Source organism: Bos javanicus, chromosome 20 (genome assembly GCF_032452875.1).
Source record: "Bos javanicus breed banteng chromosome 20, ARS-OSU_banteng_1.0, whole genome shotgun sequence".
NCBI lineage: Eukaryota > Metazoa > Chordata > Mammalia > Artiodactyla > Bovidae > Bos > Bos javanicus.
In genome coordinates, this window is record NC_083887.1 from 71,058,009 (window position 1) to 71,078,359 (window position 20,351).

Sequence of the window (20,351 nt, forward strand, 5' to 3'; positions counted from 1 at the left end):
AGCGCCGGCGCAAGCGGGAGCGTCACTTCCGGCCGCCGCAGCCGCTTCCGGCGCGGCCCGGCGAGCTCCGCGGGCTAGGCGGGCAGCGGGCCGGGGCCGGCGCGCGGCGGCCGCGCTCCTGGCGGGCTCGCTGCTGCCCTGGGCGCTGCCGCCATGGGCAAGAAGCACAAGAAGCACAAGACCGAATGGCGCTCGTCGTACGAGGGTGAGGCGGCGGCGCGCTTTGTGACGCCGGGCGGGCGTTCGCGGTGGCGGGGTCCCGGGCTCGAGGGCGGGGACGCGGGCGCGCTCACCGGGCCCCGGGGACGCGGCTCTCGGGCGTCCGCCCCCGCTGTCGCCGCGCCCTGGAGAAAAGCGTGGAGCATCCCTGTTCTTCGGCCGTGTTTCCTGAGGTCTCTCCCCGCCTGCGCGCTGTCCTGCTCCCTGTGTCAGGGATCCCGCACCGGGGGGCTGCAACAGGGCGGGAAGGGGGCGACCCGGGGCCCGGAGCTAGCGGGCCGGGATTGGGCCCCGGGGCCCCAGGCGTGGTCTGGTTCCTCCGACAGTGGCCTGGAGACCCCCCTTTCGTCCGGTGGAGGATAACTGGGCGGGGAGGGGAAGGAGCCCCCTATTACCGTTCTTTGCACTCACCGCCATCTTTTTCTAATGGTTTTGGCAGTGCCCTGCTGCTCACCTTAGCTCGGCTTGTCCTCCCACCTTCCCGGACGTCAGTGACCTCCCGGTGTCCCCTCACCTTGGGCCGAGGTGCCGCCGGCTGGGTAGCAGTGTGTGCTGCTGAGCGGCCTCCCCAAGCTCTTACGGTGAAGGCCCCCTCTGTGTCCACAGACTATGCAGACAAGCCCTTAGAGAAGCCCCTGAAGCTGGTCCTCAAAGTTGGAGGAAGCGAAGTGACGGAACTCTCGGGGTCCGGCCACGATTCCAGTTACTACGATGACAGGTCAGACCATGAGCGGGAGAGACACAAGGAGAAGAAGAAGAAGAAAAAGAAAAAGTCGGAGAAGGAGAAGCACCTTGACGATGAAGAAAGGAGGAAGCGAAAGGTGAACGAGGGTGGCCCAAATCCCCTGGCAGGGGAGGGGGGCTGGACGGAGCCAGGGCTTCCTGGGCTCGGGCCGGGGTGTCCTCTCTGGCGGAGCACACCCCGCAGAGTTAGGGCCTCCTGTTTCTCATCTCGCCCGGCCACTGTGGAGGGTCTCTGGAAGTGTGGGGTCTGCAGTGAGAAGGGTCCCGGAAGAGGCTTTTCGCTCTCAGCACCCCCTTAGAGACAGGAGGTCTGTTGAAAACCACTTCATTGCCCTCGCTGCCTTGACCCTGCCTCGCAGGAGGAGAAGAAGCGGAAACGGGAGAAGGAGCACTGTGACACAGAGGGGGAGGCCGACGACTTTGACCCGGGGAAGAAGGTGGAGGTGGAGCCGCCCCCCGACCGGCCGGTGCGAGCGTGCCGGACGCAGCCAGGCAAGTGGTGGCATTCGGAGCATCCTGGAGCTGGGGGGCTTGTCGTGGGGAGCAGCAGTTGGCTTTCTGCCCTTGGGCTTGGGGAGACGCCTAGGACGGAAGGAGCCACACTCTCCATTCCAGGGCCTCACAGAGGAGCTGGGCCGGCCTGAGTTTCTTGCTGCTCGCTTCGAGCTTCTAGAGCAGGGCTTGGCCCACCGCGGCTCCTGGCCTCTTAGCGCGAGAGCCCCAAGAAGGTCCTTGGAGATGGGAGGAGGCCAGCGCTGGCGTCAGTCGTTCGGGCTCTTAGATCCCCGGGAGCTGTGCTGGTTTCAGCCAAGGAAACCTGGAAAGCTCAGGCCCCCTCTGATCTGTGTGGGCAGTTCCCTCAGGTTTCAGACTGTCAGGTGCCTCTTGGGGGAGGCCCGCTGGCTATGACTGGAGGTCTGACCACCTCTGATTTGCTGGGGGAGCGGGGAGACATTGTCTTGTGGTCATGGAGGTGGTGTTTGCTGGTAGCCCCACTCCCAGGGAGCAGTAAGACATGCGGACACTGGGCCTGCTGTGGGGGAGACAGGTCGGCATAGGGCAGCAGCTGCTCAGCTGAACATGGCTGTGGGATGCCTGCGGCTGCGGCTAAGTCGCTTCAGTCGTGTCCGACTCTGTGCGACCACATAGACGGCAGCCCACCAGGCTCCCCTGTCCCTGGGATTCTCCAGGCAAGAACACTGGAGTGGGTTGCCATTTCCTTCTCCAATGTATGAAAGTGAAAAGTGAAAGGGAAGTTGCTCAGTCGTGTCCGACTCTTAGCAACCCCATGGACTGCAGCCCACCAGGCTCCTCTGTCCATGGGATTTTCCAGGCTGTGGAATGCCTGCGGTTGCTAGTAATCGCTCAGCTCATTCACACCGCCTGTTGAGCGCCCTCCCCCGTGTGCCTGGAAAGCCTGTGGTCAGATGATGTTTCCTTGGGCCTCTTCTAGTCTCGCTCAACCGTGTTGCCCTGGTGACCGGAGTGACCCCAAGAACCCTGGTTCCTTGGTGGAGAAGAGCATTTGGAACCCCACATCTAGGGCTCTGGGTGCAGCCCTGGGGACACAGCGGGGAAGACTACATACTTACGTGCTCTTGTGGAGGAAACCTGACTGAGCTCTGCTCACGCTCCCTGGAAGCTGTGCTTCCGTGCTGTGCGGCCAGAGGTGTAGTTAATAGAGTCCTCACGAGAACCCCGGTCTTATCCCCATTTTACTAGTGAGCAAAGGTGTGAGCAGAGAATACCAATTGAATGCTATCAGGGCATTCATTGGCGACTTCTGTTCAAAGGCTTGATTGCATCTCCTCACCTTGTCTGGAGCGTCCTAGGCCCAGGAGGTGGAGGCTGGGGATAGGGTGGCGCGTGATGGCCTGTCTTGGTTGCCTCGGGGGGGTTGAGGGGGCTGCTGCTGGGTCCCCAGCTGCACTGGGCGGGGACCGTGCGTGGGTTTGCTAACCTTCTCATCTGCTTCTCGCGTGAGCCTGGAACACTGGAACGGAATAGATTAAGAAGGATCATGAAATTGGTGTTTGCTTTATGGTGAAGTGTCAGCGACACACTTTTGTTTATTTTTACTTTTTCCATTTTTAAATCGGCAGCTGAAAACGAGAGCACACCTATTCAGCAGCTGCTGGAGCACTTCCTCCGCCAGCTCCAGAGGTAAAGGGTGCTTCCGAGGGGCTTCTGCTGGGGCATCTGGGGTCTTCTCTCCGAGCGCTCTTGCCTTCGCAGGGGGTGGGTGTGCCTGTGGGAGCAGGGCTCAGGGTTCCAAGAACCCCGAAGTTGGCACCAGGGGTCAAACGCCAGAGGGTGGGGTCATGGCAGGACCCAGGACGGTAGTTTTGGAGTTTTTAGTGTATCCAAAATACCACAGTCTGAAAGAGTATAAATTTTGTTAATTTTAAGAAGCAACCTTAAGTTTTGGTTAATTGCCTCAGATTTCTTACTGTGAGGTGTTTGGTTCAAACACTTAGGTCTTGGGGTTTTTCCAGTTTAAATAAAGATATTTGTGTTTTCAGAAAAGATCCTCATGGATTTTTCGCTTTTCCTGTCACGGATGCAATCGCACCTGGGTACTCGATGATAATAAAGCACCCAATGGACTTCGGCACGATGAAGGACAAGATCGCAGCAAACGAGTACAAGTCAGTCACGGAGTTCAAGGTAGGTTACTGCACCTCCTGAAGGCGTCGCCAGGAAGCTCCGCGTGTGTTCACGCACAGCAGGCCCTTCATACGGCTGTGGTTGCCTGCAGTTGCAAGCTTTGTGGGTGTTCCTGTGTTGGGCTGGTGTTTTGAAAATACAGGGGTCAGTTGTAACTTTCTCCAAGTTTTGGTCTAAAAGTCAGCCTGTGTCTTGCGTGCTAGTGGGCGTTCGTTTCTTAAGTTACTGTTTTGGCTTAAACGGACATGTCGGGTCCAGTGAGGGTGTGTTTGATTTGACCTGCAATGTAATTTTTCTAACGTAATTAACTGGGAGTTTAGATTTTTTAGGATCATAGTTTTTTGTCTCTTGAGTACTCTGTTGCTGACTCTCTGTTTTTCAGCACTGGCTGTGAAAGGTGAAAGCTGCTTTTTGGCATTCAGATTCAGGGGAAGATAAATGTCTGTCAGCGTTGACAGTGATGCCATTTAGAAAAAGGTGGTGCGTTTCTTTCTTAGGTTCTGTTCCCTTTGGCCAAGCTTGGCTTTCCTATTTTGCTTACTGGAGAACTCACTGGAAGTGTTGGCTGACCTGTGACTGAAAGGTGGGTGGGAGAAAAGGAAAGGTTTCCCGGGAAGTTCGGGCAGGTGGTCACCTGCATCTGGGTCCTGAAGTGCACCCATCCACCTGTGGGCCCAGTCTGGTCAGTCGCCCAGTGACAAAGCTGAGATGTGAAGAGTGTCACCCTGTCCCCCGTGGTGACCTGAGCCTGTCATAGTCGGGACCTGCGACACGGGCTTTATGGCCTCGGCCCAGCCCTGGGGACACTGGCCTGGTGGGGGAACGACTCTAGGTGGCACGCACCACCGTGACAGTCGCTGCCATCCTGAGGCTGACTCCCCTGTCAGGCGTGCCATAAGCAGTTTGGCTAGGGTGACAGAATACTGACGTTTCAGGGCGTTTGCCTTTAATGTAAGTTGTTCACTTACTTTAGGGTCAAGTGTTTTTCTGGTGGTACTAGAGTAACCATTTGTAGGCAAAATTTCAAATTCTATGAAATAACTTTAGAGATAGAGGGCATGCCCACCTCTCAGGTTATCCCTCTGCTTTGCTCAAAAGAACTGGTTGTTGGTTCTTGTTCCCGTTAATGTCCAAGTTCCTTCCAAGGAGAGGGAAGGGGGCAGGTCAGGAAAGAAGCGAAGGAACCAGCATTTTACCCCCGTGAAGTGTGTGTGCTGTGTTCAGAAAGGATTACAGTTTGGCAAGCTTCTCATTCAAGCAAGTGAAGATTAATGAAGTTATGAAAATCTCTCAAAGTTTTTAAAAATGATTCCTGGATTACTCAGCCACAAAGAAGAGTGAAACATCATTTCACTTTTGCAGCAATGTTTGCAGCGACGTGGATGAAGTTAGAGGTTATACTCAGTGAAGTGCGTCAGGCAGATGTTACACGGCACCACTTACAAGGGGAATCTAAACGATGATGCAGATGAACTTGTCTGCACAACAGAAACAGACAGAACGAGTGGCGGCTGCTGGAAGGGCAGGGCTGCTGCTGCTAAGTCGCTTCAGTCGTGTCCGACTCTGTGCGACCCCATAGATGACAGCCCACCAGGCTCCCCCGTCCCTGGGATTCTCCAGGCAAGAACACTGGAGTGGGTTACCATTTCCCTCTCCAGTGCATGAAAGTGAAAAGTGAAAGTGAAGTTGCTCAGTCGTGTCTGACTCTTAGTGACCCCATGGACTGCAGCCCACCAGGCTCCTCCGCCCATGGGAGGCTCCTCCGCCCATGGGGTTCTCCAGGCAAGAGTACTGGAGTCGGGTGCCATTGCCTTCTCCGACTAGGGGAGAGCAAATCAGGGATCCGGGGGGAACAGGCACAAACTGCTACATACAGGCACTTACTGTGTGGAACGGGGCTGTGCACTCAGTGTCTTATAGTAAGCTGTGACAGAAAATGAGCTGAGAAGATTTCCATAAGTTAAAGGAAAGGTCTTCTTTAAACCGGAGAGCCACATTTGCTCTCCAGTGTGTTTCAGCGTCTTCCTGTGGCTTCTCCTGATAGGAATCTTGAGGCTCTTGTTGTCTGTGTGGTGTTCCACGTCTGGTGAATGGTCTCTCTTTTTCAGGCAGATTTCAAGCTGATGTGTGACAACGCGATGACATACAACAGGCCGGACACCGTGTACTACAAGTTGGCCAAGAAGATCCTGCACGCTGGCTTCAAGATGATGAGCAAAGTAAGGGGCCTCCGGTGGCTAGCGAGGGGCTGCGGCTGAGTGCTGCCGCCTCCTCCACGGCTCTCACAGCTGAACAGAAGCTCAGTGAATGCCATGCTCTGGCCGCGCCCCACCCCGGCCTCGGCACGGGCCCTCTGCTCTAGGGAGCCCCCAGCCAGCCGCCCTTGCAAGCACGCCCCTCCTCCAGACACACCCCCCTCACTGCTCCTGCCCATGGCCGTGTCCCCAGCAGGCTCGGGGCGGAGCTCCAGACGCGTGGGTCTCACTGGCTCGCGGCCTGCCTCGTGGGTTTGTCGTGTGTGGCTGCCTCCCGGAGCCCAGCGCCCCGCCTCCAGCCCCGGGCCCCCCTCTGCCCCGTGAGCCAGGCTGCATGCGCCACGTGTCTAGGACCAATGCAGCCTCACCAGCCCCCGGGGGGTTAGCCGCCAGGCCGGGCGAGGCCGCGGCCACCCGCCCTCGCTTCGTCGGCGCTGTGGCCGGAGGAGAGGTCGAGCCCGCGGCTCTGTGCTCTCTGGTTCCAGGCGCGGCTCTGTGCTCTGAAGCGCAGCGTGTCGTTTATGCAGGCCGTGGATCTCTCTCAGCAGGCGGCTCTTCTGGGCGACGAAGACACGGCTGCCGAGGAGCCTGTCCCCGAGGTCGTGCCTGTGCGTGTAGAGACGGCCAGGAAGTCCAAACGGCCAAGTAGAGAAGTCATCAGGTAGAGCCGCCCGCCCGCCCGGCTCTGCGGGCACCGACGCCCTCGCTGCTGGCGGGGGCTGCGCTCCAGCCCGTCTCACTCGGCAGCTGGGACAGAGGCTCACCCTGTGTTCACACAGAAGCAGCCGTCCTCCCTGCCCGCTCGAGAATGCAGTGGCTGTGGTGGCGGCCCCCATCCTGCCAAGAGTGTCAGAGGCCCTGGGGTCAGTCGTGAGGGGCACAGTTCTCCACTCTGGCCCCCATTCCCCACGTGCTGATGCAGCGACGGGTCCTGTGAGGGAGTCACGGCCACCCCCCCGGGTGTCGGGGGCATGGGCTGAGCCACCCTTACCGGCCACGCTCACTCTCAGTCCTGGGTGTGGCTCGCCAGGCCCGCTGCCCAAGCGCTGCTGCTACTGCGTCCTGGGAATTCTCGCTGGCCCTTCACTCCCGAGGGTCTCCTCTGTGCAGGACGCGTGCTGGTGGCCAGGGCTCCGCGTCCCACGCTCGGGGGCTCCATTGTGCCATTGTAGATGACAGCTTGGGTTAGGGCAGGCAGGGCCTGTCTCTGGGCTCCTGCAGCTGGGGCCCTGGCTGTGAGGGGGCTTCCTGTAGACTTGGGACCCCAGAGGGCTCGCCCCAGACTCACTGGGGGGGTGCCTCCACTGTGCTTCTAGAGCCTTCCACGAGGAGACCCCCTCCCGCGGGTGCTGGCAGCGGCCCCTCTTGTCTCTGCCGTCTGGGGGCACTCTGGGGCCTGGGGCTGCCCACGGCCCGGGCTCACTGCCCGCGCCGCAACCTGCACGGGGCTCCTGCCTCTGTCGGTCCAGTGCCTGAGCAACGCGGGTGCCGGCGAGGCTCCTGCCGCCCGGGAAGCCGGGGCTGAGCTCCAGGGCCTCTGCCTGGCCGGCGTCCACGCGCTGTAGCCCGCAGAGGGTTAGGAGCGGAGGGTGTCGCCCTAGACTGGAAGCTGGGGCTGAGCTCCAGGGCCTCTGCCTGGCCGGCGTCCACGCGCTGTAGCCCGCACAGGGTTAGGAGCGGAAGGAAGGGTGTGAAGTGCGCTCTGTGCCCCCCGCTACCCCCTCTGCCACCGCGGGCGGGCTTCCGGGAGGGCAGGCGTGACTCGTGCGTGTCCCCGCCTCACAGCTGTGTGTTCGAGCCGGAGGGGAATGCCTGCAGCCTGACGGACAGCACCGCGGAGGAGCACGTGCTGGCGCTGGTAGAGCACGCGGCCGACGAGGCCCGGGACAGGATCAGCCGGCTGGTGCCTGGAGGCAAGGTAGCGCCCCCACGGGGCGGCCGTGTCATCTGCCAGGCGCTGGCCTGTCGGTACGACCGAGCATCAGCGGTCATCGCGAGCGTCTGGCCGGAGCGCCGCCCTGTCCTGGTGCCGCTGTTGCTGGAGGGCTAGCTCCTCGTCCCCGCGGCCGCCGCAGCCAGCTGGCCATCTCCTGGGAGCGGGGTGGTGTGTGGTGTGCAGGTCGCCGGCCAGCAGAGGGTTGCGCTCTGTCTCCTGGCCGAGGCCGAGCCTGCCCTGCCTCTCCATGGCTGCGTGTCCTCTCCGTGTTCTCAGTGTCTGCGCCTCTGCAGTCTCCGTGGGTCTGACCAGGCGTGAGCTGGTCCTCAGGGCCCGCCCTGCTCTGCACACCTCCTCTCTGACACAGGAGGCATCCGGTAGGCGTGGCAGGAACCATATGGGCGAGTGGCTTCAGATTTCCTGGTGATTGTTAGCGAGGACACAAGCAGAGTTAATCCTGGTGTTTTGTTTGACCCAGTGTGTCTAACGTTCTGTTTTCGCAAAGCCTGTGTGGGAATCTGCTTGAGCTTTCTATTTACACTAAGTCTGCAGAGGATGTGGTGGGTTTTACATAAAGAACCGTGAGGTGGTCGCAGTTCGGATGTGTCAGGTTATATAAGACACATCGCGTTTTACGTCACCCGTTTTCTGCTGGTTTGCACACGCCTGCCGTGAGGTGTGAGGTCCCCGTGTGGTCACTGGAAGCTCTGTGTGTGGAGTCTGGTCTGCGCTGTGGTGGCTCCTCAGCCCTGGAGTCCGCGTTTCCGCATGAGCACTGATTCGTCCCCCATAAGGGTGTCCCATCCTGTCTGGGCCTGGGTGCACAGAGCTGGGACGGCCACATCTGCTTGTGTATCCGTCTGTGCAGCCTGCCCTGACTCACGTTCACCAAAGGCTGTGCGTTCACACGGAAATCTCCAGGTCTGCCCACACCCGAGGGTCCTCTGCTCCTCACGGGCTCGTGACTGCAGCAAGGAGCCCTGCCATCGTCCACATCCCACCCCCGGGCTCCCCTGCACCAGCGCACTCGGCTGCTCCTGGCTGCTCCGAAGGGGCACTGCTCCCAGGTGGAGCTCGGTTTAGACAGGCGGGCTCCGTGTGTGTGGGGTGGGGCCTCTGGTCTCCTTGACCAGCCCCTGCCCCAGCTCGCATTGGTCAGGCTTCCGGCTCCTGGCAAAGGCTGTTTCTGGGGTGTCGTGTGTCCTTGAAGCTCCTGGTCATGAGGGTCCTGGGAGCCCGGCTCAGGAGCTCCTCTGTGGCACACGCGTGCCCGGGGCCACGTGCTCACGGCATGAGGTGTGTCTGGTCTCGGGGGATGGGAGCTCTGTGGCTGTTCAGTTTACTCAGGATAAGCCGTTCTCAGCCGCCATGGTTCTCCTGGGCCCTCAAAGGCGCCCTGCTTTGGGGGAGCCCTGGGCAGGGCCTGGAGGCCGCGGGGGTTGGGGGTGCGGGCGCTCAGGCAGCTCTCTTGCAGATGGGCTACCTGAAGAAGAATGGGGATGGAAGTCTGCTCTACAGCGTGGTCAACACAGCCGGGCTGGATGCTGATGGTGCGTGCCCGCCCCCACCCTGTCCTGTCTGCTGACCGGCCCCATCCCTGGTCTCCATGCCTTGGTGACACGTCCATGCCTTGGTGACGTGTAGATGGGGCATGGCCCATCGCCCACGTGGCAGGATGCCAGTGTGGTCAGGGGTCCTCTGTGGGTGCGGAGGGCAGGAGCTGACCACTTTAACCGTCAGCTGGAATGAACCGTAGCGTTCTCGATAAAACAGGCAAGCTGGTTCCACTCGAACTTGAGGTTGAGGTTCTGATGGGGACATGGAGACCTCTCAGGCCCCAGTCCCTGTGGGAACCACTCACAGGCCTTTCGGGAGGCAGAGGCGGCCGTGTTGCTCATGCAACACATGGACTGAGGTCTCGGAGGCGGGGTCCGTGGCGTGAGTTGGGGTTGTGTTGCCGTGCGGTGGGCTGACCGCTGGCTTTCCACTCAAACCGCGGGCAGCCAGGGTTTCAGGGCGGCTGCCGGGTGTGTAGACCTGAATTCAGATGGTCCCAGGGGCCACCAGGCTGTGCTCCCACATGCCCCCACCAGTGCATGCAGCTGGGGGCCGCCTGCTCACGGCCCCGGTCCCCTTGCAGAGGAGGAGACCCACCCAGTGGACCTGAGCTCACTGTCCAGCAAGCTGCTGCCTGGCTTCACCACGCTGGGCTTCCGGGAGGAGCGGAGGAGCCGAGGTAAGACCTCCCTCCCACCAACCCCACCCAGCAGCTGCCCTGTCAGGCCCAGCTCTGGGTCTGATCACACTCGGTGGGGTCCCAGGAGGGGCAGGAGCTGGAGCCCAGAGGGCAGGACTCGCCTCCGCGTCGGCCAGTGTGGGGCCCCCTCCCCGCGCTCAGCTGCCCTCCACGTGCTGATGGTCCATTGACACCATTTAAAGATCCTCCAACAAAGTCACGATTCCTCCACTTGGGGGTCATGATGCTGTAGGCAGCGGAGAGACCCCCCGCCTGGAGGTTACCGAGAACTCGGTGCAGAGGGCACGTGGGCTCCGCAGGGGGCCTCCGTGGTCCCTGGAGATGTGGCATGCGCATGGCCCGCATGTGTGTCCCTCACGTCAGCCCCCACACCCCCCCCAGTCACCTTCCTCTCCAGTGCCAGCACTGCGCTCTCCACGCACAACAACTCCGTGTTTGGCGACTTGAAGGCTGACGAGGTGGAGCTGCTGTACTCGGCCTATGGAGACGAGACAGGCGTGCAGTGCGCACTGAGGTGGGTGGGTTGGCTAGCTTCTGTGGTGGGCTGCAGGCCGTGCTTGTGTTCAGTAAAATGACTGGCCTCTGCCAGTGACCTCGAAGCTCAGGTGACTGGACCAGGTTTTTAAGGGGATGACGATCCAGGCCGGAGCCTGCAAGAGCCTGGTGTGACCTACCGTGCTCCGGGGTCACGGCCGTCCAGGGGCTCTCGCGCCCATGTGTCGGCTCAGGCAGCCAAGACCAGGTGTCTGTGACAGCACCCGCGTCCTGGAGGCGGGATCTGAGCTCCTCCTGAGGCCTGGCTGCTTGGTGCAGACTCTGTCCTCCTCAGCTCCTCCCCTGAGTCCTCCCCCAGCGTCCTCCCCCGAGTCCTCCCCCAGCGTTTCCCTCTCCCCGGTGTCCTCCCCCAGCGTCCTCCCTGTAGCGTCCTCTCCCCAGGATCCCCCTCCCCAGTGTCCTCCCCACAGCGTCCTCCCCCAGCTTCACTCTGCGTCTTGAGCCCCTTTGGTCTGGAGACACTGAGGGCCACCCTGAAGGCTTCCTTTTAACTGAATTCCCTCTAAGGCCCCCGTCTGCACGCACAGCCGTGTTCTGAGGTGCAGGGGGTCACGGCCTCAGCGTGTGGTGTTGGGGACACAGTTCAGCCTCAGTTGTGACCGGTGTGACGTACAGTTAGTGATCTGGTATTGCACCCCTGTGGAGTGGGATTTGTATTTTTTCACTCCTGAGAAAAAAGAGGACCATTTCTTTAGAATTCAGTTTTTTTACATGGGGACTGTGACAGCTGTGCTGCTCGGGGAGAAATGGAGTCTCCCCACGTTAGATCTTTGTCTTACTTCAAACACGACGTGGAGCGTGTTTGAAGAACACAGGGATCAGGTAGCTCCAATAACGATAAACGAGCAGCTGACCCCGACGTTTGTGTGGAAACAGAAGTAGAGGAGGAAGACCAAGAGGAAGGCGTGGTGGCCCAGGGTGGCCTCCCTGGACGTGGCCCTGTGTCGTCCTGCCCCAGCACACGGCTCTGGGGCCCGCTGCCCCTGGCCCAGGCAGCCGGTGCTGGGCGCAGAGTCAGGCCCACAGCCGTGTGAAGGCCTTGCCGTCAGGGCTCCTTCAGGCCTTGGCCTGGCTGTGCTGCTCGGGCTGTGGGTTCTGCTCTCGGCCTCTGTTCTCATCTTGTGGCATGGTTTGGGATTTTCTCACTTTGTTATGGTCCAAAATGACCCTAGAGGTGCTCCCAGCCCACCCAGTGTGGAGCCCTCCGTGTGATTTCTCCTTAATCTCCTTGTGTCCCTGAACCCAGAACAGACGTGAGTGCTCTCATAAAGTGGGCGTGAGGGACTTAGGTGTGCAGATGCGTGTTCTTTGCTTTGCTTTTCCTTTGCTTTTCTTGTTTGGGGTCACTGTTGTCCACCCCCCACCCACCCCATGTGGACCTCGGGGGTGGGTAGCCAGGGCGGGAGGGTGCGGAACGCAGGTCCCAGCCTGCTCTCGTGGCCCTCTCCAGCTTGCAGGAGTTCGTGAAGGATGCTGGGAGCTACAGCAAGAAGCTGGTGGACGACCTCCTGGACCAGATCACGGGCGGGGACCACTCGCGGATGCTCTTCCGCCTGAGGCAGGTGGGCGTGAGCCCCAGCAGCCGCCAGATGGGAGCAGGGAGTGTGTGTGAGGTGACCCGGAGCTGTTCCTCCCTGCGGGTCGGTTACCTTCCAGGGAAACCTAAGAAGGATGCCCTCGTCTGGCACATGTTCTTCATCCCTTTTTAGACCTGCCTTTCTTCGTCAGCTGTCACCTTCCGTCGTCCTGGGAAATCTCCTTTGCCTCACAGGACCTTTTTCTTTACCTGAAAACTCTTCGCACTTTACCTTCATTTTTGGAACTTGTCTTCCTGGTGTGGACACCTGGATCGACGTTTTAGCCTCTTTGTAGATTGATGTCTGACTCACCTTGTGTCTGAGAAAGTGTCTGCAGTCACTTTTATTTTTATTTTCCATTTGTAGTTTGTCTTTTTTAGTCAAGATCAGGATTGGCAAACTTTGGCCTGTGAGCTAACAATGTTTTTTTGTTTTTTACAGATTTTGAGTGTTTTAGAAAGTAGAAATGGAGAGCGGGCCAGGCCCTGTGCCTGACCACAAAGCCTTGAATGTTTCCTCTCCAGCCATTTTGTTTCTTTTTGTTTACAGCATTAGAGAAACATTTTAACTTTGTTCTTTCACATATAACATTCCACTTTTTCAGCACTACTTATTGAATAGACTATCTTCTTGGACTGGAAGAGTTAGTATTGTGAAAGTGGTCATACTCTCCAAGGCAATCCATAGATATAGTGCAGTCCCTATCAAAACATCAATGGCATTTTTCAGAAAGTTAGAACAAATGATTTTAAAGTTTACGTGGAGACAGAGGAGACCCCAAGTAGCCAAAGCAGTCTTGAGAGAGAGCCTGGGGGTATCACTCATGCAGATTTCAGAGTGTACCGCTGAGCTGCCGGAATCAAAGCCGTGCGGTGCTGGCATGAACTAGCTACATAGGCGAGTGGAGCAGGATAGCCCAGAAGGAAGCCCAGACGCGTGCAGCTAGCTCAGGGCAGAGGAGGCGAGAAAGTTCTGAGCGCTTTACTAAACGTGGACTGAGCAGCACAGCTTCAGACCATTGTCATTTAGTCTCCATCGTGTCTCACTCTGCGACCCCATGGGCTGCAGCCCGCTAGGCTCCCCTGTCCTCCAGTGTCCCCTGGAGTTTGTTCAGACTCACTTCCATTGAGTCGGTGATGCCATCCAGCCATCTCCTGCTGGTCTCAGCACCCTGCCTCCCCCGCAGCCGGCTCAGCCGTCCTCCTGGTGAAGCCCCAGCCCAGCGTCTGACTGCCTTCTGTTTCCCACCCCTGGGGCTGCGGGTGCATCCTGAGGGCTCTTGCGCCTTCATGGCCTCCTCGCCCCGGGTGGTCTCGTGGGTGCCCAGCCCACCGGGGGTCTCAGCTGGTCTTGTGCAGCAGGCTCGCTCTGGCTGCGGCCCACGAGGCCCGCTCGGGTTGCGGGCGGGCCTGTCCCAACTACGGGTGAGGGTAAACAGGTCCGCCTGGATGCAGCTGCTGAGAGACTGGCTCCTGTCTGTGGTTCTTTGTAGAGGAGAAGCGTTCCGATGAAGCCTCTGGATGAAGTGAAGGTGAGTTCCGTGGACAAGTTACAGACAGTAAAAGCCTAGTGGTTGAGGCCCTGTGAGGATGTCGCGTGTGGTCTTTGAGACAGCGTCAGTGGGAGGAGCTTTAGTCCCTTTGCTGAGGAGGAAAGTGAGATAGTCACCATGACCTGCCTGAGGGTGTGCAGCCGGCAGGGGCTCCTCCCAGGGGTGGGCTCGCGGGTGGGCAAGGGCAGTCAGCAGGGACGGCCTGGGGCCTCGCCAGCCCCTGAGGACGCGGTCCAGCGCCGCCTCTGCCCGCCCTGTAGTGACCAGGAGCACGTTTGGCCCCAGCTCTGAAACTGCCTGTATGGGCAGCGGCACCGGGACTGGGCCGGGCTGTGGGGGTCACTAGCCTCCCTGACGGGGCCTCGCGGGGCAGAGGTCAAGGCAGGTCAGGTGCCCGTCAGACGAGCCCTTGACTGACGGAGATTGGAGAGGGTGCCGGCCGAGGGCACGTGTCTCCCCGCGTGTGCTGGGCGGCCAGGTGTCTGCTTGGTCTCTGGGCTTTGCGACACGTGTGGTGTTAGGCACCGGCCTGACATGGCCCGCGAGGATCTGGGGCGGGCTGCAGCCGCCTGAGCCGGGACCCCCCGACCCCGACTGGCCCACAGCAGGGCCCCTGCGGGTCAGCCCAGAGGAGACAAGGACCTGCCACGCTGTCTGTCGAGTTCCCAAAGGAGCCTGGCCTTGAGTCCTGGGCGTCTCCCTGGAGGACCCCCCCCCCCCCCAGCATCTGTGGGTCTCTCCCCAGTCCCACTAGTGCCCATGGCCCTTCCCAGCTGCTCCAGGTGGAGGTTTCCTGGGGAGCCCAGGCCCTGTGGTCCCTGGGCTACGGCACAGTCCCCTGTCTGTGGGCTCCTCACACAGACAGGACACAGCCAGCCCAGCCTCTGTTCCCTGGGTGGTGGGCACCAGCTCGCTGCCTTTCCTCCATCTCACGTGGCTTGTCTCCTGCAGGCCGGGGACCCTCTCGGGGACGGCAGCTCCACGCTGGACTTTATGGCCATGAAGCCCTACTCGGACGTCTCCCTGGACATCTCCGTGCTCGGCTGTCTGGGTAGGTTGTGCTGGGCACTGTGCTGTGCCTGTTCTCGGGAGGGTGGCTCGACCCAGCCCCCTGTCCTCAGAATCCCCCGCCCCAACCCAGCCCCTGTCCTTAGGACCCCCTCCCCGACCCAGCCCCTGTCCTCAGGACCACCCCACCCCACCCAGCCCCTGTCCTCAGGACCCCCCCACCCGCTGTCCTCAGGACCCCCCCACCCGCTGTCCTCAGGACTCCCAGTGGCTCCCGGCAGGGCTCGCCAGGCTCTCTGACCTCCGGCCCCATCCCTGGGTCCCCTGGTCCAGTGGGCAGCGGGGAGCTCCTGCCGTGGCCGCCGTGGTGCTGCATCGGCGTGCTTGCCGCCATCACGGCGTGTGCCCCCAGGAGGGCCTTCTGCTTATGTGGGCCCTGCCCTTCTGGCCCCTTCAGACCTACTGACACGTGGAGTCTGCAGGTGGTCATGCTCGTGGCTTGTCCCAGCAGACACCAGGGCCCTCCAGGGGGGTGCGCTTGGGGAGGAGGCGCTGCGGGAACCAACATCAGTTTGCAGAGCCCTGTTCCCACGGAGCCCCTGGCAGCGAGCGTGGCCCGTCACCCCCCGCCAGGCGTGGCCCCAGCCCCGGGAGGAAAGCAGGCAGGGGCCCGGCGGGTCCTCTGTCCCTCGGGTGCGCCGAGGGCTGCCCGCCGGCTCTCCTCCCGCCGAGTCTACCGTTTCCTCTTTCGCGGTAGTCGGGTTGTCACCAGCCCTGTTTGCTCTCTGTCAGGTCTGTTCTTGCGCTGTGTCTCTCTGCTGTGCCCGGGCCCTGGGGTTTATCTTGAACGTGGGGAGTCTGACTGTAGTTTGTCCCGCGCTCACCTGGACCTGATTCGGTCCATCTCCCTCGAGGCATATTTTCTCCGCTGGTCTCCAGATGGGGCGGACACGGCCTTGCGGGCCCCAGTTTGTTGACCCCCAGCTTTTCTTGCGTCTTCCCTCCTCTTCCCATCACGTGTCCTTTCCCTTCTGAGGGTGCTGTGGGTCCCGGTCGCCGCCCCTATGTCTCGTTTGCGACGTCCCCTGGGGCTGAGCCTCCCTGCTTCCCGCCCGCCGGCTCTCGGTGGGTCCACCGTGCGGGTGCTGCCTGATGCCGGCGCAGAGCCCCGTGTGGTGTTCTCCCGGCCTCCTCAGGGTGGGGAGCCACTCAGCGCAGGGGAGCGTGGCCCCACCATTATGGGGAGGGTCCTGCCGGGCCGTCGGGGGGCGTGGCCAGTCGTCCGGCGTGCGTTGCTCCCCTCTGCGCGGTGCCTCACACAGTGTGGGCCCAGCTGGGCAGTGGTGGCAGAGCCTGGCCCAGCCCCATCTCCGTGTCCTCAGGGAAGGTGAAGAAGGAGCTGGACCCTGAGGACGGGCACCTGAGCCTGGACGAGACGACGAAGCTCCTTCAGGACCTGCAGGAGGCACAGGCGGAGCGCGGGGGCTCACGGCCCTCGTCCAACCTCAGCTCACTGTCCAACGCCTCCGACCGGGACCAGCACCACCTGGGTGAGGCCCGCCGCGCACCGGCATGGGGCCTCGGGGGTGGCCGGGCGGCCGGGGGCCAGCGGGCTGGGCCAGGTCCAGGGCTGCTGCAGGCCCCACAGGCTCTGGTCGGGCGGCTGTACCGGGGAGGGCTTGGCGTGGAAGGCAGTCTTGTGAACCGGGGGGCTTGGCCTGAAGATGCTGGGTCCATGTCGGGAAGAGCCCCAGCCTGTCGCGTCCAAGCCATGGACCCCATAGCGTCATCGAGGAGGGAATGTTGGCTTCTTCTTGCTTCTGGTCCTGAAGCACCGTGCTCCTGCCCGGCCCTCGTGGTGGGTCATGGGGCTCTCGGTGGGCGGGGGGGGGGGCATGGGACATACCTTGGGTCCCTTGGTGGAGGCCACAGGACCTCAGGGCCCTCGGTTGGGGGGGCACGGGACAGACCTCGGGGCCCTTGGTGGAGGTGGAGGCCACAGGACCTCGGGGCCCTCGGTAGGGGGTCATGGGACCTCGGGGCCCTCGGTGGGGGGGCACGGGACAGACCTCAGGGTCCTCTTGGGGGGTCATGGGACCTTGGGGCCCTCGGTGGGGGGGACACGGGACAGACCTTGGGGCCCTCGTAGGGGGTCATGGGACCTCAGGGCCCTCGGTGGGGGGGACACGGGACAGACCTTGGGGCCCTCGTAGGGGGTCGTGGGACCTCAGGGCCCTCGGTGGGGGGGACACGGGACAGACCTTGGGGCCCTTGGTGGTTGTGGGGAGAATGGGACAGACCACGCGGTCCTCGGTGGGGGTGGGGGGCATGGGACAGACCTCGCAGTCCTTGGTGGGGGTCATGGGACCTCAGGGCTCTCAGTTGGGAGGGGCACACCACCGTCCTTGGTCGGAAGCCCCGTGGGCGCATGAGGGTGGGTGGGTGGTGGGTGGCGACCCCACCAGGACAGGAGCAGACGCTGTCTGCTGGCCCCTTGAGCACGCTGTTTACGTCCTCAAGGTCCTGCGTCAGATCCAGACACAGCGCTGACTTCCCTTTCTGCGGCCCTGACGTTTGGGGGCGGGGAGGGGAGCCATCAGCCGCAGACCGTTGGCTGAAGTTGTTCAAGTAGAGGACCGGCGTTTTGGTCCCATTAACCTGGTGATAAAAGCATGTGAAGAGGTTCCAGGTGACTCTGGGGTGGCTCCCAGCTATGAGGATCCCAAGGTCCTGGTGGACTCAAGCTGACGCTGGGGCTCCTCAGGGTCTGGGGTGTCCGAGGAGCCCGGTGGGGTCCTAGTGGACTCGGTGACCCTGGGGCTTCTCTGGGTCTGGGGTATCCGAGGACCCCCGGCCCAGGAACTGCCTTCCTGCAGGATTGCCAGCCCTGCTGCGTGGAGGCTCGGCCGCGCCCTCCCTGGGGCCCTCGGGTGGTCTCTGCGCTAGGTCCGGGGCTCTGGCTGCGCCATAGGCCCAGTTGGCCGCAGCCACAGGACACGTGTCCAGCCGGGCCTCCTGGGCAGAGTGCGTGGCAGCGCTGGGCTGACATGCCCCCCTCCCGTCACTGCAGGGAGCCCTTCTCGCCTCAGTGTTGGGGAGCAGCCGGAGGCGGCCCACGACCCGTACGAGTTCCTGCAGTCTCCGGAGCCTGCAGTCTCCACAAAGCCCTAGCCTGTACACGGCCTTTGGTGGTTTTGTACTTTCCAGTTTTTATTTGCATGTACAGAGTTTTTGTCACGAGACAAAGACTTCACGTTGTCCCCTTCGGCCTGCGGGAGCAGCCCCGGGGAGCTGGTGAGTCGTCTGCGATCACGTCGGCTGCACTCGGATGTGGGGTGTCCGTGAGCCCTGTGCATCCTGGGGTGGACGTCACTTATAAAGGGTGTGTGAGCAGATTCTGTGAAGCCGGCGTGGTCTGTCTCTGGGCTGCTTGGTGGCAGGGACGTCCCTCTCAGTGCCTGAGTAGACACACTGTTTAGTCTGTGTCCTCGGGGAGTGGACGTGGCTGAGTCTTGTGTGTACCCCACCCCACTGAGCCTGCATCCCCACACTGCTGGGGCAGGTCACAGCGGGGGCCACGTGGGGAGCTCTGTTGGGTAGTGGCGCGTCCTGTGGCTGCAGCTGCGGGTCGCGCGTTGGAAATGCTTTGTTCTGGATGTGTTTACTGGATGCCTGTTTGTACCTGCAGATTGTAAATACAGATCTTAATAAAAAGAAAGTGTCGCTGCGTGCGTCATTTACAGCCCGGCCAGGGTCCCCTGTTGACTTCACTGCAGACCCTTCACTTCTCACTCAGCTTGATGGCCTGCCTTCTTCCTGGTGCCATCTCCTGCTGTCCCCCGCCTCCGGCCCGGATCTGGGCACCTCAGTGGTGTCCAGGGTCACGTCCGCTCCTGCACAACTTTCCGCTCTGTTTTCCTGCCGTGAAACAGAAGGTTGGCGCCTCCGGAAGCTCCCTGGCCGCTGGGTAGACCTGGCAGCAGCGCTTGTGGCTGGTTGAGCTCATCATCCCTCAGAGTCCCACGGGTGAGGGGCTGGGGTCTGTGATGCCCTGGGCATGGCTGCACATAAGCGTTTCTGGAGAAGCGTGTTCTGTGCAGGAGCCCATGATGACGATCATCTTAACTAGAGAGCACTTCCCAGGACATGTGAAGACACTGACCAGCAGCTGGCGGAGCTGCTGTGAGCGGGAGCCGTGGTGCCCGGGACCTCCAAGCCTGGCCCCACGGGGGGAGAGCAGGGGTGTGGGCCAGTCTGCAGGACCCCCGAGCCCGGCCCCGCAGCGGGGAGAGCGTGGGTGCGGGCCGCTGCCGGCTGAGCTCTGTCTCAGTCTCCCGGGATCCCTGAGCCCGGTCCCGCAGCGGGCGAGAGCGTGGGTGCTGGCCGCTGCCGGCTGAGCGCTCTCAGAGTTCAGCCCTCGGGGTGGGGGGAAAGTGTGGGATGCAGGCCTTACACTCTTCCTGCGGGGGCTAAGCTCTGCTTTCAGTCTCCAGAGATCATGGCTGCAACGTCTCCGAGGCCTCTGCTGCCTGTGGGCTGGGTCTTGGGGTTAGACCCTGGGTCTCGGGGTCAGACCCTGGCGGGTGCCCTGGATCTGCCCTGGATCTCGCTGGCAGCTGTGGACTCCGGGCAGCACCGTGGACAGCGGTTGGAGCTGCCTGCCTCCCTGGAAGCACCTTCTGGGGGAGGTTCCTTCTCTCAGGCCTGCCCATGGGCGGGCACTGTGTGCAGAGGTCCTGGAGGCGGGCACCAGCTCCCCCCTCATCCCCTGGGGCTCCCGGCTGATGATCCCAGGTGGCGTCCGGCTCTCGCATGCCTGTCTGCTTGTGGTCAGCTGGGGTTTTGGAAGAGCATCCCCATCACCCAGGGGCTGCTTTGCTCCAGGACAGTGCTGTTGGGCCAACGGCATGTCAGGAAACTGAAGCCAGTGAGCGAGAGGTTGAGGCCGGGCAGCTGGGGGAGCAGGGCTGACCAGGAGCAGAGTTGGCCTGACCAGCCCCGCCCCGTGGGAGGCCCCAAGCCCTGGAGGAGCCCCCTCCTCACCGGCCTCCCGCCCACCCAACTGCCTGCAACCCGCTGGCTTCTGCCTCGTGCCTGTCCATCCGGACCAGGCCCAGAGGACCAGGGGGAGGCCATCCCGATCCCCATGGGCCTCAGGCAGGGCTGGCACGCTGCCTGGAGGAGGCCAGCCTGCCTTCCACTGCTGATGGTGCCCCGAGGGGTGACTCCCCAGGGAGGCTGGAGGCCGTGGGATGCCACATCTGTGGATGGAGAGGGACACGTCCCCATCTACCTGCCTTCCCCAAGGGAGGATCGAGATCGGAATCCACCACATCAGATAGGAGTCCTCAGACCCGACCCTGAGGACCAGGCGTTTCTTGAGCTTAGAAATCAAGACCCTGTGGGGTGAGGCGGAAAGCGAGAGACCCCAAGACCAGAGCTGATCGTCATAGTGTGAGCCGCCTGTTTGCCATGGTGTCCACATGCCTGCACTCCCCACTCGCCATCTACTGTGGCCCTTCTGCAGCCAACAAGGAGGCAGCTGAGGGCTGGTCAGGCCCAGACAGAGGTGCCCACAACC

At 61.7% G+C, this 20,351-nt stretch overlaps 1 protein-coding gene across 5 annotated transcripts; it reads left to right on the forward strand.

The window, feature by feature from the left end:
* Positions 1-49: 49 nt before the first annotated feature.
* On the forward strand, positions 50-18,488 carry BRD9 (bromodomain containing 9). 5 transcript variants are annotated; one of them, XM_061393937.1, is made up of 16 exons: positions 50-205; positions 826-1,040; positions 1,323-1,455; positions 3,066-3,126; positions 3,486-3,630; positions 5,739-5,849; positions 6,431-6,546; positions 7,671-7,803; positions 9,296-9,371; positions 9,962-10,057; positions 10,460-10,592; positions 12,084-12,195; positions 13,703-13,741; positions 14,714-14,813; positions 16,153-16,320; positions 17,841-18,488. In XM_061393937.1, exons 1-16 carry the CDS (start codon positions 154-156, stop codon positions 17,939-17,941), a joined length of 1,791 nt encoding a protein of 596 aa, XP_061249921.1. In that variant the 5' UTR covers positions 50-153; the 3' UTR covers positions 17,942-18,488. The 5 variants fall into 5 exon arrangements, with proteins under 5 accessions (XP_061249921.1, XP_061249919.1, XP_061249920.1 ...); XM_061393935.1 differs by having other exon boundaries at positions 58-205; positions 6,371-6,546; XM_061393936.1 differs by having other exon boundaries at positions 58-205; positions 6,413-6,546.
* Positions 18,489-20,351: the final 1,863 nt, after the last annotated feature.

What these genes read in the sequence shown, in the direction of transcription:
- BRD9 (XM_061393935.1), top strand. Translation starts at nt 154, where the DNA reads ATGGGCAAGAAGCACAAGAAGCACAAGACCGAATGGCGCTCGTCGTAC. An exon ending in ATGGCGCTCGTCGTACGAGG is followed by an intron (nt 206 to 825) that starts GTGAGGCGGCGG and finishes CTGTGTCCACAG; the next exon opens with ACTATGCAGACAAGCCCTTA. An exon ending in AAGAAAGGAGGAAGCGAAAG is followed by an intron (nt 1,041 to 1,322) that starts GTGAACGAGGGT and finishes CCTGCCTCGCAG; the next exon opens with GAGGAGAAGAAGCGGAAACG.